Source organism: Strigops habroptila, chromosome 4, assembly GCF_004027225.2.
Source record: "Strigops habroptila isolate Jane chromosome 4, bStrHab1.2.pri, whole genome shotgun sequence".
Classification (NCBI taxonomy): Eukaryota; Metazoa; Chordata; class Aves; order Psittaciformes; family Psittacidae; genus Strigops; species Strigops habroptila.
This window is the reverse complement of record NC_046358.1, coordinates 23,969,914-23,992,003: the sequence shown is the minus strand read 5'-3', so window position 1 is coordinate 23,992,003 and position 22,090 is coordinate 23,969,914. Positions and strand designations below refer to the sequence as shown.

Genomic DNA, 22,090 nt, shown 5'->3' with positions numbered 1-22,090 from the left:
ATCATTTTAGGAAAGTCTCACAAGAAATGCAAATACATTCCTGCATAAATGGACAATTTTAGGTTCAGAAGTTTTGCAAACAAATGAAAAAAATGATATTAAGAATCACTGATAAATTTAAAGCTAGATTACAGACCATTTTAATCAGTTCCAGGATGTCAGGAGTGCACGCGTATTACAATTTAACATTAACTGGGCCACTGATTTACAATGGCTCTGTATCACCTCTTCAACAATTTTAAATACTAGTTTTTGGTATCATTCCATTCTACTTGGGATTAAAAAACAAATTATATGCTATAGCATAATGTAAAATGTCATAATAGTATTTGAATTGTACATAGTCTCAGCTTTGAGTGATGTAGGACCAAATTCTATTCTGTTGTATCAATGCAATGGAGAGTAACAACAGAAACTGTGCAGCCAAACTAATTAAAAAAAATTATCTGAATATATAAATTATAAGTATATATATGTAGTGTGCTTATACATATTTGTATGTGTAACATAATGTGGCACTAATCTGCATGCATGTTTACACGTAAGTGTTATATATGCACTTACATTTGTATATTTCTATTTGCATATTTACTTTAAATACAGAGACATTTTACATATCACGTAAATAACTTCATGTGGTATGTAACATGTTCGGATAAATGAAACATGTATATTCGATGGGAAAACATGATGTGTAATGAATAATAAATTATGTATGTTTGAGACTATATGCTTATATTTTTACTTATACATCTTACACAGCCACTCGTAAATTCCTAATGACTGTTTATTTCAGAAAGTTAGTTACTAACCTTCTCAGTTTTTCAGTTACTTTTTCAAGTTCCTCCTGAGCACGTCTCAATTCTATTTCAAGATACTGACGTGTAGAATCAAATTCCGTTTCAAGCATTTCCAGCTTATGGGTAGTGTACGATAGACGCTTTCGTAATTCCCCCTTCTGTTCTTGCAAAGTACTAGAAAAACAAAGACCACAGCTGTAGATTTTAGCTGCTCCCAAAAAGCTTTTCATGATCTACTCTTTGATCAGTCCTCTAGAGTATAGGTTGGCATTAAGCCAGATAAATGTGCTTAGCAATTTGTTTACTGCACTGTGAAAATCTTCTGATTTAGACAGTTGACTATCTTCCCATCTGGCCTTTCTAGTGCATTCGTTGCTAATATCTCATTAACCAATATTTTGTAAAAGAATCCTCATAATAATATAAAATACAGTAGAGTTTGGTTTCAAACAAGACCTTTCATTTAGAGTTATCTTAACATACTATGACTGAAGTAGCAGATATCTATAGAGCAGCAATTCTAAATAAACAGTGCAAAAATATTTCCTTGCCAATAATACAAGTTATATTTTGTGGAGAAAGAAAATTTTGTCTTACTTGATTCAATTTCCACCCCAGTCCCTGGCCATAATGCTGCTAGAGATGGTAATAAATTAATAGTATAGTAATTCTAAAGTTATGGGTCTTTCCCCATTTTCCCACTTATTTGGGAGTGAAGAGTGTGACACAGGTGTGATCCCTCATTTTTCTCAGTTCTTTCACTAATAAAGAGCTTATGCCCTGCTTGTAAGCTAACTTCAGTCACGCACTTTGACTAAACAAACGCTAGGCACAGAATTTGGAGAGAGGAGGTTTTCACTATTGTTTTTCTCTCTAATTTAGAGATCACATCAAATAGCATAAAGCCTGGACATAAGAGCAAAATTTTTATCATGAAGGTCAAAGTGCCATCTGCATCCAGATAGTCTCTCTGGTTTTGCAGTGATGAACCTCAGGATCCTTTCCTTGCTTTACTGGAGCTTGGCTGTGTGACTTCAGGTAAGCCAGTCTGCACTTGCCTCAATCCTTATCTGCACAATAGAGATCTTTTATCCTTGTTTGTTTAGTTTGTAAGCTCCTCAGTTTTCCAGCATGTTTGCCAGTTGTACAATAGGATGGGGTTCTGGTCAGAGCTGGTATTTTCTGGAGATGACTGTAACTTGGTTCAAACACTGCAGCCTCAGTACTGAGCTGGTGTCTTGACATCAGGTGGGACCTCTGAGGCACTATGGAACCGGAGTCTGCCATCACCTAGAGACAAAAGTGCTACCACATGGTTCATTGTGAATTGTCTTGCTTGTTTTTAATCATATGATAAAAGTAATTCTTCATAAAAGAATGGCAAATCTTGATTCCTTTTGATGTCAAGTGAGTACTGCCATCAGTAGAATAATGTTTTGGGTTTTCAATTAGACAAGAGAGTTGGGAGCAACATGCCATTTTTCAAGAAAATTATCTTAGCTGTCTTCAGTGTGACTGCCTTCTCCTCTACAAGCTGTGATAGGAGCTTCAGTAACTTAATGCAAAAGCTTTACATTTGCTGCTTACTTGATCCATGCAGGTTAGAGCTAGGAAACAGTCTAATGTTTTGCCAACACGGTGCTCTATTTCAATTACACATATTGCGTGGTTGCAGTTATACTTAGATTACTACTTGTAGTTATATTCTCTTAAAATAATATAATCTAATGCAGACATTTAGTGCAGCTCCAGTTAATGCAGTCATTTAGCTTTTATATTTCACTTGGTGAATTAAACCTCCAAATTATCTAGGGAAGTAAGAATCTGAACCCATGCTGCTCATTTCTGCATGTCCTCAGTCATGATGTTACCACATCATACTGCCTTTCACTTGCTCTGCTTCTAGCTTGTTTTTCCTAGTCATCTGCTCATCTTGGGAAAGAATAGCGGTTAGTTTTCCTTCCTGTAGCCTTGCAACTTGGTTTTTCTTCCGTGAAGTGGGAGTTACAGTGTCAAAACTGTTCAGAGTGAAAAAAAGATTTGGTCTCAAGTCTGTTGCTCTAAAAATCTAACCACTAGGAATTGTACTAAAAGTAGACAGTAGGTTCTCCAGCTACAGTTTCAGATAAAAATGACAAGGCTGCTACTTTACTCTAGGCAAGCGCAGTTAATGTAAGTTAAGCCATCTCAGGGGAGGTTATAACATCCTGCTGCACTGGGGAGTTTTGGCCACAGGTAGAGTTTGACCTCTAGGGGGAAGAGGGGCTGTAGGGGTACAAATATATTGGGAATGCCATGTTGAAGTCAGTAAGCTGGAAACTGCTTAACGAAAGAGGAGAAAGAGATAAGTTAATGGCCTCCAGTAACTTTGTCTTCTGCTTCCTCATGCAGGTACCTTCTTGCTTTGAGTTTCAGTTGTGTGAAGATTAGATAAGAGCAAAGCACCTGACTCCTCAAATGAAGTTGCTTCTGCATATACATGTGTGCCTAGACCTGTCTATGTGGGGAAATTCAGGGTTCAAAACTTGAGTTCTGTATAAATCTTGATTCTTAGATGGAAGGCAGTGCTGCGTTAGGGCCCCAGTTCAGAAAATTTTTGAAGGATATACTTCACTTCAAGCTCAGCCTTTTTTTCACTTGAAGTTCACTTTGAAATGTTTGTATTCTTGAATTCTTTGCTTTCAGAATGGGATTATTCATTCCATTAAAATTAAGCCTGTTTTAACAAGCTTCACTGAAACAGTTTACATACATGCACTCTTCCACATAATGCTTTAGGTAGTAAAGCATAGCTGTAACTTTGTACAAAATAAGAAAAAAAACCCCAGAGGTTAAGGCATAAGTTAGGTAACTTCAAAGACCAAAGTTATTCTCCTTCAGCAAACCATAATTCTGAAAAAGCTCTGCTCATTTCCACCTAAGCTGGAAAGATGGGGTGGCATCCTGATACTGTCCCACACCGAAGAGAACTCCTGTTCAATGTCTACTTTGGTTCATCCGATACAAACAAAACCAGCTGGCTATTTTTGAGAGGACTTTTTACTTTTAGACAGGAATAATGACACTTGGTTGATGACGGGATTATTTAAGATGTAGTAGTAGTTAGATAACAGTGAATAATTATTAAAATACAACTTATTAAAAGAAAAGTAAAAATTTTAGAAACAGAGAAATCATGTTATTACAAGAACATGCTGATTAGCAGAAAATTTATAGCCATTTTTAGAGAGAAAGAGAAGGAAGGAAGGACGGAAATTGGAGGGGAGAAGGGGAAGGAAGGGGAGGAATATATATATAGTTATATAGTTACATATATAGTTATACATAGTTTTACAGATATATAACTAAGAAAATAATTAAATGGAAAAAAGTACAGCAAGTCGAAAGGAGAGGACTTCTTTGCAAATAAAAAATATTCCCTGGAAATATGGTTCTAGGTCTTAGAAAACACAAATCCTATATTCCATGGGCTTCCTGAAACTCTGACAGCTGGGAGGAATATGGAATTACAGAATGGGTTCAAAAATCCTGTAGAGTAAGACCTTTTGTAAAAGTGGTTCTCTATTCCTTCAAATAAGCTCTAAAGTCCTGCTCCTGTGACAACCGGTGGATTGCAAGTTATTACCCACTTTGCTTCATTAAAGTATTTCTCTAAAAACAAGAACAGTAAGTACAATATTAAATATTTAGACTAATGAAAGAAAACCTCTCAAGGGAAGCTACTTTAAAGGTTATTAAAAAGAGGTCTTCGGACTTTCTAAGGTATTATTTTCACCAATTAGCTCTGTTTATACTCATAAAAATATAAAATAGATATGAAAACATATGTTGACAGAGAAATTTGTGGTCCCAGACATTTTATAACTGCCAATAATTGACACGTTTAAATTCTGGACTTGCTCCTTGCTGGGCGCTTTGAAGCCCTTTTCCCTCAGGCAGTGCTCCTACAGAGAAATTCCAAGCCTCAGTATTGAATCCCATTGCTGGAGTTGATCCTTGCAACAATTCAGAGGCTGTTCAGGGGAGATATTATAACGTGGGAGTTAACACTGCTCAGACTCTACATTTAGCGAAAAGAGGTCAATTTTGCAGGAGAAAGATGAGAGGGCTGTGCAGGCAATTTCAAGTACCATCAAATACTCTGGGTACTTTCCTAACATTAAAATTTTACCATTCTGTCTTGCACAAAAGTTGAAACAAAGAGATGTTCGTATTCCTGGTGTCACTTCTCCCTCTCCAATAGGCATCTATCCATAAAGGGTAGTGAGTGGTCAAAATGGTTAATATTTTGCCTAAATATTCCTGACAGCCTGTACATTAAGCTGAGCACTGGTGTCACTCTGTACAGCTTCAGCCCCAGGGAAAGGTGTGCAGGTCGATGAGCACAGTGGAGATGGACAACGCGTACCTATCACCCTGCAGCTGTTAGGCAGTATTCATCTGCAGTGCTGGCTATAGAAGCTCCCGGTGAACATATTTCTGTTGGAGCATTTCAGGCAAAGCTGAGATGCCATGTGGCGATGGCCTATTCTGAGGAATACAAACAGGTTTTCACTGTACCTGTTACCTGCCTGATTTTCTGCCAGTTTATCTGCCTGGCAGGTGGCCTGATGACAGAGAAGCGCTGGCATGCAAAGTTGGGGCTGTTCAGCTGCCTGGAGGCCAGAAGATTTCTAGAGATTATCTTCAGACAGTCCACAAAGAGGGTGCTCCCTGATCTGTTACTCCCTGAGAGTCAATGTCTATGGTTCTGCCCCATTGCTACAGTGTCCTGGAAACCCCGTATTTACACCTGGCTGGTCAAACTGCTTCAGTGGCAACGCTTTCACATCTGCCTGCCACCTCAGGGCTTTGATTTGTAGATGGTTCTGGAACGCAGTTTAAACCCATTTTTTGACCTATTGAAATTCTCCCTGAAAAGGCCGATTGCATTCCTTCACATAGCTCTAGGAGCAAGTAAAACAAAATATGATTAATGGTAGTAAGAAGAAAATTAGCAGTGAAAGGAATGCAAAACAATGGCAACATAAATGCCCATATCAAATATACTGAATAAACATATTGAAAGTCCTCCTTTCTGAGCAGTGAAACAGAAGTTTTAATACAGCTGTGAAAACCTAAGTCGAAATAATAGTATTTTGTGGGTAAACTTCCTGCCTTGGGAGAGGAATGTGTAAACAAGCAATTAACTGGGATTGAGGTCTGCGGGCTCTGAGTCTTGTACTTGGCTTTGACAAGTGTGGTTGGTGCTATTCCAGTCAAGTATGTTAAGGCAAGACTGACCTCACCAGAAAAAATGTCAATACTACTGGTCAGCTCTGGCTTCCATTCTTTGTCAGCTGTGTTGGACAGGCACTATCATCAGGATGAAATTAATCTAATCTACTTTAGAAGCCTACTTTTAGATGAGGTGACACAAATCTGTAAGTACCTATTTCCATTAATTACAAAGAGAAACTAGTCAAGTAGCTCAGACGTACACTACCGCATCTCATCAAATAACTCCCCCTATTCCTGAGTCAGTACTGTGTGTATGAGATGAGGTAATAGCATTCCCTTTCTTGTTTGCTTGGATTGCATAGAAGCCCACAAAAAAAAAAGAACCTCTAAATGCTTTCAAAATGTTTATATCAGATCTGTTTCATGTCTGCAATGCGTCAAATTCTACAAAAGGGCTTCATAGGATCAGGAATTTGGGAACACTGAGGGAAATTTAAAAAATAGGTTCTGAAACAGAATTTCAAAAACCATCTTTTCTTCTTCCAATCTGTGTGTTTTTATGTAGGGAAAAGTAAAAAATAGTCAGCCCTGCTTGCTGTGAAAGAGTCTGAAGAGCAGAAGAGAGTCTCTAGGAAGGGCCAAGGGACCACTTGTGAATCCAGCCATGCTGTGCTGACTTACACCACTGAACGGCAGCCAGGAGTCTGGCTGTGTGATGGGCAGCCAGAGAGTCTGGCCCAGGTTTGTGCACTTGCTTTTCCAGAAGCAATTCCCCAACAGTGTGAGACTTCTGTGGACCTCTGCGAAGAGATGCTTAGCTCAAGGAGAGCAAGCAGCCACATCCCTGGTTTTGTTTCTGGTCTTCGAATAGAGCCTATCATCACAGACACAAGAGCAGTCAGGCAGGCAGGAGGCAAAGCCCCAAGGGACTTCTTCCTGACATGTAGCTCACACCTGAGAGAATAGAAAGCTAATGACGGAGAGTCTGGGCACATTCTCAGCTAGCAGAGATGCCAATGGGTCCTCAGTGCCACTGCATTGTTACTCAGTAGAGCTGGACTGCATTGCCAACTTGATCTTGGGACTACCAGGAAATTCTGACTTCAGCAGCTCCTGCTGATCCATGGCTGGTGGTTTGCATTACCCAGGACCTTTTATTCTAGCACAGCCCTACTGCTGGTGACAGGGCATGGCTCTGGCACGGGTCAAATGATATCTGCATCCTGCCCCGGATAGAAGTGCTTCATGAAAGGTACCCCAGACCTTTGCTTAGGAGGAATAGCTCTGAGATGGTAGTTGTGTCACTAAATTTGACCCCTCAGCAATGTTTTTTTGATTTTTAGTTGTTGGGAAATTAAGTCCAAGCATTTTACAAGTGTTTTCTAGATTAATGAAAGATCTTTAATGAAGCGGTAATTGGATTTCTATGTTAATCAAGTTTTGATTATGTGTTACATGCTCGGGGTCACCATTTCAAAAGGCAGTTTTTGTGACTACCTTTGCATTTGCTCCATCTGATTAGGAGGGGGATGGGATCAAATTACAATGTCTAGATCCAGATACTGAGAATCCAACTAGAGACTTGAAATTAGTTTTACTGGGGAAATAGATTGTGTTGCTGCAGTTTAGACCCAGAGCCCAGTCCACAAATCCCAATGTCCTTGTGCTCTTTATTCAACAGCTCCGTTTGTACCCAAACAAATGCCTCAGCAATGGGTATCCAAGTTCTACAACAAGCATTTTCCTATAAATTTAGGCTCACACAAACTTTGTTCATCTGGCCTATTTTTTTGCAGCCTTCCACAGGTTGTTGTTTTTTTTTTTTCCACTACAGCACATCCACCAAATTTCTCCATTACTTTCAAAGAAGTTTTATAAATATTTGAAACTTTGAAGTATGAACAGTTTGCCTGTCAAATTACATGCAGATCTTTCCTTCCTATAGATATATATACACACAGAGACACATATATAGATAGCTTTCTGAGGGGTTTTTGGTGTGGGGTTTTTTTCTTTTTTTTTTCTTTTTTTTTTTTCCTTGCAAGTATTAAACCATTTGAATTTTCTTTCCAGTACTCATTTTCAAAATAAACAACCTGAAGCTGGGTTTGGATTGTGAGAGGGAAGGCCTGTGCATATGTTTCAGAACAAATGTGTGGGTGATACAAATCTGGAGCTCAGATATTTTCCAGATGACTGATGGACCCATAAAACAAGTGACAGAGTCCTTTTCTCAGGTTCCAGGCATTTTGGCAGAATTTAAACCAGAGAAGAGGGATGCTTTATCAGAACCAATAGAGTCTTTTAGAAGGGAGGTCAGGAAAAAGAGATGTTTAGCAGTTGAAGTCCAAAGTGCTGTGGGACAGATCCTTAGATGAGAGCCTATTTGCAGCACCTGGAGAGCTGATACAGAGAGCTACCCTGAAACAGAAGTACTGCTGGATTTTGGAAGGTAGATTTTCTTCACTTACGATGTGACTACCTGCCTCTTGCATAATTTGCGCAATTAAAAATTCAGACCAGGCAAGAGATATTGTATGGTAAATATGTCTAAACTCTGTTGGACTTATTCATAAGAGGTAGAAAAGAGACACCTATCTTAAAACTGATTATGTTTTGGTAATACAGACCTGGCAGTCTTTCATTGCAGAAGGGGTGACTTCTATAACAAGTATATGAAGCCCACAGACACATCTATCCAACAAGAGTGTTCAATATTAACCGTAATGTGAGGCAATTGAGATATGAAAATTCAGTTACATGTTGAGATACAAAAAGCCCTTAGAGGAACAGCTGTGAGCACTGAGTTGTCTTAAGTGAATGTCATCATTGGCAGCAGAATGTGTCAAGATTTTTTAAATATGCTCATAACAAAGACATACAAATTCTCCTTTATTTAAAGGTACTATCCATAACCTAAGGGTTTGAATGGATTGAATGGAAATACCATGAATAAAATTACAGCTTTCAGAAATAGAAACTAACAGCGTTTTGATTAATTCAAACAAAGTTTCTTCGGCAGGCAATTGTGATTCTCCCAGTGTGCTGAAAACTGCAAAGGACAAATGAAAATGAACAGTGAGAATCCAGACCTGCATCTAAGGAAGCACGTTATTGTGCAGAGAACTAAGAAGTCAAGGGTACAGAACAGCTCATGCAGAGGGAAGAATATGGATTTACAAACCAGGACATGCACTGTCCAGCACAAGCAGCTGCACAGGCTGGCCCAGTGCTGTGCTTGATACAGAGCTTCACAGAGACTGAAGAGTTGAGCCAGGACTCATGATCTATGAGGATTGATTTAATACTTCTGCTAACTTGATTTGGACCTGGAGTATCCAAAATACATTTCTGTTTCCCATTAATGAGATGACCGCTTGTGTTTATGAGACACTTTTGAGGTTAAATACTGGAGTGTAGTCAGGCCTGCTGTATGTGAGAAATAAATGCAGTGCACAGTGAAAAGGTAGGAGCCTTGTGCCCAAATTCAAAAGTGACTAAAACATAGTGAAGTAGAGGCAGCAGAAGTTGTCACGATTTCTGCCTTCTTTCAAGCTGCCTCCAATGCCTCTGTTAGGATCTTCCTAAAGTCTGTGAGGACCAACTGATTTTAGCTCTGGCAGACAGTCAGTGGCTTAAATGTGAACCATTAGGTTCAGTAAGTGATCCTACAAAAGTTTGAATAAAGGCTGCCCCTGTTCAATTTGTTTCTCTGTGTTGCTAGAAAAATGAAGGGGTAAACAGGTGAAAAATAAGGTTGCAAGAGAAGCAAAAAAGCATGCAATTCAAGGAGGAATCCATGTTTTCTGACTCACACTCTAAAGATGAGTATGCTTATTTTCTGATAGTAATGGAGGAGTCTGCTCATGTTCATGCCTACTTCAATTTGTCTGCATTATCCAAATGTTGCCTAGTGCTCTGGACTACATATGAAATGAGTCAGCTGGTGAAGCTGAGAGAGAAGGGAGTTGAATTCTGGTATGGCAAACTTTAGCCAGCATTTGTCCGAGAGCAAAGACATAACTACGTTGTTTTTTCCTAGGGATGAAGGGATCTTTACACCGCTTTCTGCCCAGACTCTGCTCTTGACAAGACTTTGGAAGAAGGTTAATCTCTGTAACAGCCAGTGTTTTCTGTCTTTTCATAGGCCTATATCTTTGCATAAGACATTTGGCGAGAAGAAATGGTAAGTTACAATAGGAGGTCGCAGGGTACAAAAGGATAAGAAAAGCAGCAGAAAAGGCTGACTGCAACAAACACTTCTTTCTATAATAAAGGCTATTCGTGGTCGGGGGGCTGTCTCACACAGAAAGTGATTTGAGGTTGTTGAACAGACATTGCCAGCTTTTTAATGTCTGGCAGTCTGCACTGCATCTCACTAGGGAATTCAGACTACTAAGCAGTGATGAGAAAGGAGAAAAAAAAAAAAGAGTGAAGTATTGAGAAATTGAGGTAGCAAAATTAGAGGTAGACTTCAATTTATAATTTGGAAGCCAAAGAGAGCTCTCCAGGCAATTGAGCAAGCTGCTTTCAGTTGCAGCAACTCTCCTTACAGCTGTGAGTGGCCAGCTTCTAGATTGCCTTGGTTTGTAGTCATGGATAAGCACTCCCTCTGGAAATTACTGAAAGCAGCTTGCCACATCAGCTCACAAGCTTATAAAGTTATATTTTAATTTTGTCATTAAACCTTTCTCAGTTTTGCTTTTGTCTCTTTACCTTCCTGATTCATCTGGATCAGGCTGTGCTGGAACAGGAATATGGTTCCTCCTGAATTGTGCTCTTTATTTGTAATAGGACATGTAACGAGAATGGGTAAACCCACTGCCCAGGAGCAAGCTGGAATCTTACTCTTTCTATTAAAAGACTGAGGTTGGAGGTGCATAGGGGAGTACTACAGAAATGTGTTTTAGTAGTGGGGAAAGAATTTTGTTCATGTTTCTTTTGGTATAAAGCATCCAGACATAGGTAGATGGGCAAAATTCTCAGCTTAGCTATATCCTTGCTTTCCCAATCCTTTTCTCTTTCCTCTGATTTGAAATTGAACTTTGTCTGGCTCAAGGGACTGATTTTAGTGGACTGGCTGAACATTTCCCATCAGAAAGGTTACGCTAAGCAGGTGCAAAAAGTAAATATACTCTTTTGGCTCCAGGACCAGTCAGACAGAGTTACTACTGGGACTGGGGGTATGGGAAACTGCAGATGCCACTGCTTGTTTTCCTTCTAAGCAGTGTTTATTCCCTTCTTTGAGGAAATGACTGAATTTTCTTTTGTATTATATCTAGTCAGTTGCATTCTAATCCTCTTTTGTGACAGAAGACCTACAAGACAGGATCTAGTCTTTTATGTCTAACTTGAATTCATAGGTGACTTTAAAAAAGTGCCAATGCTTGCCAGATCTTATTACTAAAGAGCATGGGAGATAATGCTGCTGTTGCTTAGAGTGAGGCACAGCACTGACCCCTCAGACACTTTCAGTAGCCATTGGTGCATCAGTTCTACTGCAATCTCTATTCTTTATCATTGAGTTCCCCCATCACACACAGCTGCATGATATAACTAAAGTGACATGCCAGAGAGGTGAGCTCTAGGGACTTTTTGGAAGTTTTTCTGACAGTAGAATAGATCAGTTGTTTGTTAACACAAGCAAATAATTAAATTAAATACATTAATAAATTGATTTCATGAATTGATCAAATAATATTCCTTAGCCTGGACACACCCAAATTCTCAGCTATTCTTCAGTTTCTGAGGAAAACTGTTACTACATACAAGCGTGCGTCTAAGATGTTGAACGGGAACAATGAGAGGTACTGGCTGTTATCTTAATGAACTTATTTTGCCTGAATATTTCAAGATATTTTTAGTTTTCCTACAATAACAAATAATACTCAGTTCTTTGATCAACTTGATTTTGCAGCAAAAGAAGTGAAGGGAAAAAACAGAAAGGAATTGCCATCTGTCCTCTTTGGCTAATTATTTTAAGCCCTACCTTGTTTTTATACATTGCAGCACACTATTTTAGGACTTGTTAACTGAGAACTCCTCTACTCTGCAAGAGTAAAATTGAGTTCACCTCTAGAAAGTTGCCCACTGCTCAGCATGTTGTACCATCATTTGATGGAACCTTCTTCCCAATATTATGTCATGATTTATTAACTCAGTCAAGTCTATTTCATCCGGCTTCCTCAACTGAACTGGCTTTTCAGTGCAAGACTCTGTTTTGTTGTCTTTTTTTTTGTGGGTGTATCTGGATGGAGAGGGAATAGGACTGCATTCCTCCAAACTCCTGTTAGTCCAATAACTTGACATTAGCTCTTTTGTAGTTTTTGGAGTCAGCCAGTAAATGAAGGAGCTCTCTGCAAGTGTGGAGGGAACAAATCCGGCAACAGGCATTAATCTGAGAAGATGCTTGCACTATTCATGTGAAAAGCAATACCCAAAATGCTTCTTCAGAGGGGACCCAAGAGCCCTCTCCTTCCACCTACCCTGCAGACACAGCACCCTAATGAACCATGCAGAGTGAAGAAGCAGCTCCATTACTATGGGCTTTCCTAAAAATTCCTCTTGTGCCCTAAGATATGGATTACCTAAACACAAGGCACTTCTTTTTTTGGTTTTTTTTGGGTGAATTGAGACTTACTTTAACTCTCTTGCTGAAATTTTTGTTGCTTTATCTTTAGTTTTTTAAAGGCTAGGTTGCATGAGGCTTGGTGAAATAGAATCTATCCTAATTTTTGAAGTGCTGACAGTTGTGACAGTTGTAATACTATCTTTCATTTTCACAAATGAATGTTTTTGTTTTGGTTCGGTTTTTCTTTTTTTTCCAGTTCCTTCAGCAAGATGATATTTTTCAATATAATTAGAAGGAAAGTTTCCAGATAAATTTTGAAAATCTTGATATCTTGGAACAGTGTGATTAAAATTTGAGTTAACCAAAAGGAAAGAAACAAACTTGCAGGAAATACTACAATCTTCCTAAAATTTTAGGTTATTGTGAGTGAGTCTTTTAAAAAGCAGGGAGGGAAATGAAAAATGTCTTTCAATGGCTGTTTATGTTTTTTTATGCAATTGCTAAATATCCTGAGCTAAAATCCTGGATTTGTACATTCTAAACTTTGGTATACTTGGAGATAAACTGTGGTGTTGTCCTCCATAAAAGTAAGCTTATTTTCTGTTGAAAGTAAGAACTACAAATGGACAGTGGAGATAGGAAAATAGATTTTTTTTTTTTTTTTTTTTTTTTTTAAGCCCTACAGAAAGGCAGTTTTATATTCCATGATTATATTTTGCTTCACTGGTCATCTCCTGGTTTTAACAAGGACAAGCAACAGAGCAAAGCTATTTTTGCATCAAGCTTACCTAAACCCAGATAAAAGTAGAATGCATGTGCAGAGCCCCAGGGTACCGAAAAAGAGGAATTCAAAACACTTTTCCAAGATTATTATTTTCTTCACTCCACAGAATGCAGACTGTGCCAAAAAAATACCAGAACAATCTCACTTTTGTCTTTCCTACACTAGCAGTACTCTTCAGCTGAAAATTCATACTAATTATTCAAAGAAAACCAATAGACTGCAAGAAGGCAATCCAGAGCTTAGCCTGTCTTTATTTTTTATCTAATTAATTTCTTACTTTGCAATATATTTCAATATTTCATATGTCATTGAAAAATATGGGATCAGTGAATGGCATTTCTTCTACACACATGCCACTTGAAACAAAGTCAAGGGACAAAGAACAAAGAGTATATTCAGCAGAAAAGTAGAACAGAATCTAAGCAAAATATGGAAAAATGAATCATTACTTAAACTTATACCATGTGCTGCACAGGAATGTAAACTAGATTCAGTCATAACTCCCCCATCCTTTCAACATCTCTGTACCTATAGTATTGAAAAAATCCTTACTTCAGGATACCGAAAATTAATGTAAACCTGATAAAATAGAGAAAATACATACATACCAGCAATTAAGAAAGGTGGGTGAACTGCCTGGATAACTGTGGCATCAACCACAAAATGCAGTGCATATGTATTATGAGAACTACTCCACCAGAAAAAAACATTAACTGGTAGTAGGCAGCTGTGGATTTTGCAGATTCTTAAAAAACTTTCTGTTTTTATATATGTTAATAACAATTATTACAGGCTTTGTTGAAGCAAGTATCTAGACTACTATTCCCCTAGTTCAGAAAACGTAAAGCAACTGAACGATGAGAGACTACAGACTGACGTGAAGGAGTGACACATTTTTACGGACATCAGAAAGTTAGAAAGAAAGCATAACTTCACAAAACATCACTTATTAGTTACCTGTCCCAGAGAGTAGGTGAAGATTTTGCGAGCCTGCCCTGGAGAATTCTAGGTTGCCATAGGCAGGTTGGCACCCAGGAATTTCGTACCCTGTAGCATGAATAGAGGATAAACCATGGCTAGGTATGGCTCATAAGACATACGAGTGATAACCTAGCTATATTTGCTGCATATTAGTAGGCGATGGCATAATTTGGTACTAATTATTATTCAGAATATCTTACTTTAAAGCAGTATTAAATCTACAAAACAAGGTGATGTTACAGCACATACATTTAGTGATTTTCTTGTATGAATATTGTAGGTCAGAATAAGCATTTATAATTGACCTTATGATGGCTGTAAGTGGGTGCTACTCCATCTATTTTACTGGAGAACCATTAAGATTTGTGAATCTAGCTCTTATATTTTTGCATTGTAAACACATCAGATTAAACAAATGTATGCTTTGTTGAGAAAGGGTCAGCAAAATTCCTTCTGAGCGCTGTAGTGAGAACATGTTTAGCAGTGTTAATTAAATCTGGGCTGAGGTTCAATTTCCACATAGCAGGTTCCACGCATATCTACCAGCAGCAGAACAATAGCTGCAAAACATTTGCTGGAAATTAAAAGAACAAAGAGAAGCAATCTGAACTAACAATATAAGCTATGAATAACACACAGCAAAAGCAGATCCAGAGCCCAGGAGAAGGCCAATGAGGCAGGCAAATTAGCAATGAGAACTGTTGCCCAACATTAGCATCAAGCAATGCTGGTAAGATTCAAAACACTCTGTTCAGACCTTAGTCAAGCAAATTCTCACTCAATTCAAAGGTGGTTTTTCCTGAGTAAAATCTGAGTAAGGACTACAGTATTTGGCCATGCTGAATAACTCATACTGTATTGCTTTGTTCCTTTGCAATAGCAGAAATGCAATGTCCTTGAAGGACAAACTCAATAAAAGATCAGTTATTCCTCACTCAAGCATATTCATATTTATGAACTGGAATTTTTGAAGAAGTTATCCCTGTGGTCAGTGAACACTACACATGCAGAAAATCCTACCTTCCAGTTTTCACTATCAGTTACCAGTGGGTAGTGCAAAGTAGGGGCCTCCTGGACTGTGAACACATCTTTACATATAGGACGCATTTCAGAACTGTGCTACAGAGAGCAGCAGAGAATCTCAGTGTTTATGCAAAAGGAGAACTCTGCTGAGACTCTTGCCACTGCTGTAAGTCCATCCTGGGACTGGCTTCGCGTCAAGAACTACTGGCAGCAAGATGATGTTCTTTAAAGCACCCTGAGGAAAAGCAGTAAGTGAATTCTAGCACTTTACTCTACTTGTACCACTGAGTTATTCATTGAATAAGAAAGGAACATTTAAGTATCTTTTAAATTCTTCCATAGCAGACTTAGATTAAGTATGTGAAGATACCCAGAGACAACGGAAAAAAAGAGAAGTCCTGATTCCTGAAAAAAAGAGAACACCTGATTAGGTGGTGTCATCACAGGCACTTACAGCAATATTAGCTTTAAAATGGAAGTGGAGGTGAGAATAAATCCCTGCAATCTGTAACTCCTTGGTATTATCGGCTCTTCAGTGAACTGTATTACTTCAGATTATGTATCTCTCACAGTTTTTCTGATGTTCTCAATCTCGAACTACAAATCTCATAATCAATAGGTGTGTACTTATTTAATACATACCAGTTCTGTGGTACCTCACTGTGTAATTTTATTCTCAACTATGGGTGTCAGGAAAACAGTTCATTGCAGGATTACAGATTTGAAAATGGTGTCTACCTGACTCTCCACTTTGCATGTGCATATTTTTAGGTACAAAATTGTAAACTGCTCACAAAAATAAAGTCTTTGAAATCTTAATTCTGAAAAAAATTAGTGAGTACTCTTCCATGTAGTCTTAATCTAACCTATTTTATACCTTTACTTGATATATAAAAAATAGCTTTGCTATAGATAATCTTGACAAAACATTTTAATGTTGTGAGATGTTTTGACAGAGAGGGGAGGTGTATGAATTCGGCTTTAGCTGTTTGTTCAGTGTTTTTCCTGACAGCTTTTTGGTAGTAAGTAAGTCCCATGTAATTGCTTCTTAAATGAGCTAATGCAGAGAAAATCTCTCTGCTCTAAATGTGGTGGTCTTTCAAAAGCTCCCCAAAGGGACTTAATAACATCATGTCTCAGACAACAAGTGTCAGTTGTAGTCAGTCTAATCACATTCTCATGTGCAAGGCCTAATAATAATTAGGAACTGTAAGAGTTATTTATTTGCCTGATATACGAACACAAAAATTAATTTGTCAGTTTCTGCAATTTACATGGGATATTGTTTTATCATGGAAAATAAGAAATCAGAAAAACATACCAAGATTTTTGTTTAAAGCAGCTGTACATTTAAAAGGAAACAAAATGGAAAAAGCTCACAGTTCTGTTACTGTGTTACTTCCTCTCTGAAATAACAGTTGTAAGAAACTTTGAAGTATTGAAAATAATGAACAAGCCTATTTAAAAAGAGTAATGTATAATCAAAGTATACAAATAGAAGTTTACTACAGGAAAAATATCAGTCCAAAAAACCCTGATGACAAAGTATTTCAGATTATCAAATTTTAATATTACTTTTTATGATGCTGTAGCATGACAAAGTATCTCATTTTCCTCTTTCTACAGAGCTTCCCTTATCCCTCACTGATGTGATTGAGACTGACTCCAGTGCAAAGTGAGGTTTGAATTTGGGCGTACTGTTGTAATAGTCTCGGTTTCCTTGTCTTGTCCTAGAACATGTAGTATATTACTTCACATACTCTCTGTGGCTCGTCTGACAATAGTCACAAGGGATACTTACAGACCTATAGCCAATTTGAAAAACATTGATTTCTCAGTTTAACATGATCAACATTTTATTTCACTGTCTAGAGCAGAACAAGTAACAATTCATCAGTTTTGGAGGCAGATAATGATTGATCTACTGTGGCTGAAGTAGACTCACACAGACTGCTTTGCCTATTTAAGAAATACCAAAAAAAAAGTAAATACAATTCCTCTTCTGCTCCCCTCTCCATATTTCATAGGTGAGTATAATTTACATCATCAGATACGTATAAAGATCCCTGGTTCACATACTACTCAAAAGCACTGCTCTTTTTATGGGAAGTATACTTAGCATGGGAAGATGCTGATAGCACAGGGGCTACAGAGGTGGCTTCTGTGAGAAGCTACTAGAAACTTCTCCCATGTCTGATGGAGCCAATGCCAGTGTCCCCAAGATGGACCCGCCGCTGGCCAAAACCATCAGCAACAGTGATAGTGCCTCTAGGATAACATATTTAAGAAGTATGGGAAAAAACCCCTCTGTGGAACTGCAGCCAGAGAGAGGAGTGAGAATATGTGAGAGGGACAACTCTGCAGACACCAAGATCAGTGAGGAAAAAGGAGAAAAAGTGCTCCAGGTGGCTGAGAAGAAATTCCTCTACAGCCCATGGTAGGGTATCACCTTGCAACCTATGGAGGTTAATGGTGATGTAAATACCCACCTGTAGCCCATAGAGGTTAATGGTGGAGCTGATATCCACCTGCAGCCCATAGAGGACCCCATGTTGGAGCACGAGATGCCAGAATGAGGCTGTGACTCTGTGAGGAGGTCATGGTGAAGCAGGCTCCTGGTAGCACTTGTGGTTTTGTGGAGAGAGGAGCCCATGCTGGAGCAGGTTTGCAGGCAGGACTTGTTCTCCCGCAGAGAACCCATGCTGGAGCAGTCTGTTCCTGAAGGACTGCACCCCATGAAAGGCATCCACGCTGGAGCAGTTCATGAAGAACTGTAGCCCGTGGGAAGCACTCATGTTGGAGAAGTTCCTGAAGAACTGTCTCCCATGGGAGGGACCCCATGCTGGAACAGGGGAAAAGTGTGAGGAGTCCTCCTACCAAGGAGGAAGGAGCAGATGAACTGACTGCAACCCCCATTCCTTGTTTGTGTGTGCCACTGTGCAGATAGTGATAAAGAAAATTGGGAATAAAATTAAGCGTAGGAAGCAGGGAAGGGTGAAGAGAAGATTTTTTTTTTTTTTTTTTTTTGGTAAGATTTGGGTTTATTTCTCATCCTAATCTAATTTGATAGTAATAAACTAATTTCCCCAAGTCGTGTCAGTTTTACCTATGATGGTAATAGGTGAATGATCTCTCCCTGTCCTTATTTTGACCCATGAGCCTTTTATTATATTTTCTCTCCCCTTCTAGCTGAGGAGGGGAGGGATAGAGTAGCTTCGGTGGGCATCTGGCACTCAGTGCCCAGTCAGAGTCAATCCACAGCAGGATACACATGGCTATTTTACAAGTGCCAACGCAAATCTGAATGAGTCTTCTGAAATCATGTGGCTTTCAAAAGCTGGAGAATTTCATGGTTGCTCCGCTTGTAATTGGAGGACTTAGTGAATAGACCTTAGCAGTCTCTAAGCAAAAGCCACTCCAAATCTTACATGTGTTGAAGGTAGAAGGATTTTCTGTAGAGCAGGAAAGAATGCACCCTATTTTAATTTTAGCTTAAACTCAGTGCTTTTTAAGACCTGAAGGAGATTGAAAAGTCACCTTTAACTGGGTTGTGCTATTTATGATTTCTGTACTTGCTCAATTTAGCCCTATTTTACCCCAGTATGAAGAAGTGAAGAACTGCTATTTTTTGCTTCTATTAACACCATGCAGCTATTTTAAGGTTATGATTTTATAAACACTAATAACCCCAGATGAAACATTGACAGAGCAAGGTGGAAGAACCACAGGGACACCTTGGAACATACTGTCACGACTCTACCTCCACTTCCCATTCTCACTGACGAGGTACATGGCAGTGATGCTGATTTAGCATCACAGGCTTGCAAGATTCTGTCAGCTGTGCTTGCTACCTACTTTCCTACCAGTCATGCCAATGTAGGTAACTGGCTGTCATTCCCAAGGAACAAAGACTGGAGTTAATAAAAATGTCAAAGAATACATTTTCTGTGAGGGGGTGGCAGCTCTATTCCTGGAGTTACCCAGAACTGTCTATGACCTCAGCATTAAATAATGTAAAACTGCTGCAAGACAGCAACAGTATATCTCAATTAGTATTTTAAATATAATTCCCTAGTTGAAAAACAGTCCTATGGAACCACGCATCCCTCCTTTTGGGGTAATCTGCAGGGACTGGACCACTAGCTTCACAGTGCAGACACAGATCTGGGTCTGCAGTATCTAGGAATATAAGGAGGCTGGGAATGTCGATCAAGTTTCACATTTCTCTTCAGTCCCTTCTTGTTGGTGAGAACTGGGTCCAGCATAACATCTCTCCTCATTGGCTCCCTTGTCACTTGGAGAAGGAAGTTATCATCAATGCATTCCAGGAACCTCCTGGGTTGCTTATGCCCTGCTGTCTTGCCCCTCCAAGAGAGATCAGGGTGGTTGAAGTCCCCCATGAGGAACAGGGCTGTGAATATGAGGCTGCTCCTACCTTTCTACAGAGGGCATCATCTGCTTAGTCTTCCTGGTCATGTGGCCTGTAGCAGACCCCCAGTATAATGTCTCCTGTCCCTGTGCTCCCTTTAAGCCTGACCCATAAACTCTCGGTTGGCTCCTCATCCATTCCTGGGTGGAGCTCCATGCACCCCAGCTGGTCATTGATATAGAGGACAACACCCCCTCCTCATCTCTCCCGTCTGTCTTTCCTGAAGAACCTGTACCCTTCCTTTGTGTATCAACAAAATGTAAGGATTTATGGCTAAATGAATGAATGAACTTTCTGTTATCAAAATGCTAAGGCACCATACATCTGTGAATAATGGCACAGGACACAACATGAGCTAATCAGTTTAGATAAATTTCTAATAATTAACAATTGGTTTAAGCTCTCAAAAGAATCCATGGAAACAGACCACATTTTTCCAGACTTTTGCTAACCTTATTCCATTAGCTAGGTACCCTTGTTTGCATATGAATATCCTCCATTGTCTTGAATCTAGTTAGGTATTACAACAAAATCCAAGACTGTGTGAAGCTTTGCAAGCTTGGCGATCACTTCTCTTGGCATCACTGTGGCATTTTATTGTGGTTATATGACTTCATATTTTGTCATTCTACAAATGCATAAAATATACTAACTGATCTGAAATTTAACAGCTGGCTGAGTACAGTTTTACTGATGATTGGATTTGGGGGAAGAGGAACAGGTGCAGAAACACTCCCTCCTGCAACTACAGAAAAATATGATAGGAATTAGTCATTCAGTATCTGTATGGAAATAATCATAAATTGTTAATAGTATTTCAATTGAGTCTCCTACTTGGGAAGCTGATCATCTGCATATTATGAAAAGCATTAGCTAGCTTTACTGTCTTGCAGCTTATAAACTGTTTCTATCTAATAAAACCAGTCACACTTTTCAGGGTTATAGATCATCTTTGCAATATAATTCAATGTCAGCTGATAGTTTGTATACTGCTTAAATGCATTTTCGTATTTCCTGTGGGAAGCAATAGCTATAAATGCATTGCATAGGTGCCAAAATACACCTGTTGTCTGTAGACATTTGCCATTGGAAGTATACTTGCCTATATGTTTTATAGGTCTCATGAAGTTTCAGTATTAGTAATGGCTCTCCGATGCTGTCAGTGATAACATCCAACAGCTTCTCTGAGGCATTTATTTTGATTATGAATTTTTGTATAATGTCAGAACTCCTTTTTCATGAATGGTTTTCCACACGCAGGAATACAAATATCAGACTGACCTAAGTGCTGTCCTTTCCTCCATTTCCCTTGGGTTCTTTTCTTCAAATAGATGAATAAGTGTTGTTTCTAATGTAATTAGGCTGTCATGAATCATTTCCTCCCTACTTTTTCTCTATCACAAATGCTTTGCTCCAGTATTCCAGCAGCAGATCCATTTTTCGCCCTTTTTTATGGTTTGCCTTTAGGCAACCTTTATAATGCTCCAGCTGCCCCCTCTGAGTGCACTTAACAAAGCTTTGTTTCAACATGGAGAACATTATGGGACAGCAGGAAGTCTTTGGCCAAGAAGACTATTGCATCTAGAGTGAATTTTTAGCAATTTAAGTGAGACAAATTTGGAAAGATGTTTTGATTTCCTAATATGGAATATTAGGATGCTTGAGGTATCAACTGCATAAACTAGTAATACCTTAAAAGTTACCCTCTAAGTAAGTCCTTTATTACCAGTGTAATTCTCTCTTTTTTCCCATTTTTCTACAGTCTTTCTGGAAGCCTCTAATTTTGGGCGTTGAGGATAATCACTGACTCATTTTGTCATCTAGGAATGGACTATGTAAGAGGACTTTTCTAAATATATGGATGAATTTACTGAAGACATCAACTGTGCTTGTATTTATATTTCATACCTTTTCCAAAATCTGCTATGATGTTTTTAAGTAGGGATGTAAATGTGTGAATGAAATCATACTGAATATAGAATAGGATTAACTTTACTGAGAATAGCAGCTCTTCTGTACAAAGACTGGTCTGTGCTTGCATGATTCCAGCAATCCATGCCTGGTGCCTCCAGAGAACTTGAAAGAACTAATAATTACAAGACATCTCTTTAAAATGGCACTAGAATAAAGCTAAAACTTAAGACTGAAATATACTTCTTTTACCCCAAAGAAATATCCTATATTATATCTGATAGCTCAATAACTTTCATTTAGTCTTTGAGTACATAGGGTAAAGATCTGTTTTCTAGGCAGCTGCAGTAAACTATGCTGTGAAGTTTTTC

General features: G+C 38.7%; 1 protein-coding gene across 6 annotated transcripts in view; it reads right to left on the bottom strand.

Moving 5' to 3' along the window:
* The window catches only part of BEGAIN (brain enriched guanylate kinase associated), a 165,839-nt gene that overhangs the window by 64,175 nt on the left and 79,574 nt on the right, over window positions 1–22,090 (bottom strand). For 3 of the 6 annotated variants that reach the window (XM_030484405.1, XM_030484404.1, XM_030484403.1), the window contains exons 3-4: window positions 14,333–14,422; window positions 813–974 (exon numbers count right to left, since the gene is read on the bottom strand). In XM_030484405.1, coding sequence (XP_030340265.1) covers window positions 813–974; window positions 14,333–14,422 — 252 coding nt within the window. The remainder of the gene's footprint in view (window positions 1–812; window positions 975–14,332; window positions 14,423–22,090) is intronic. The other 3 variants (XM_030484408.1, XM_030484407.1, XM_030484406.1) reach the window with 1 other exon arrangement.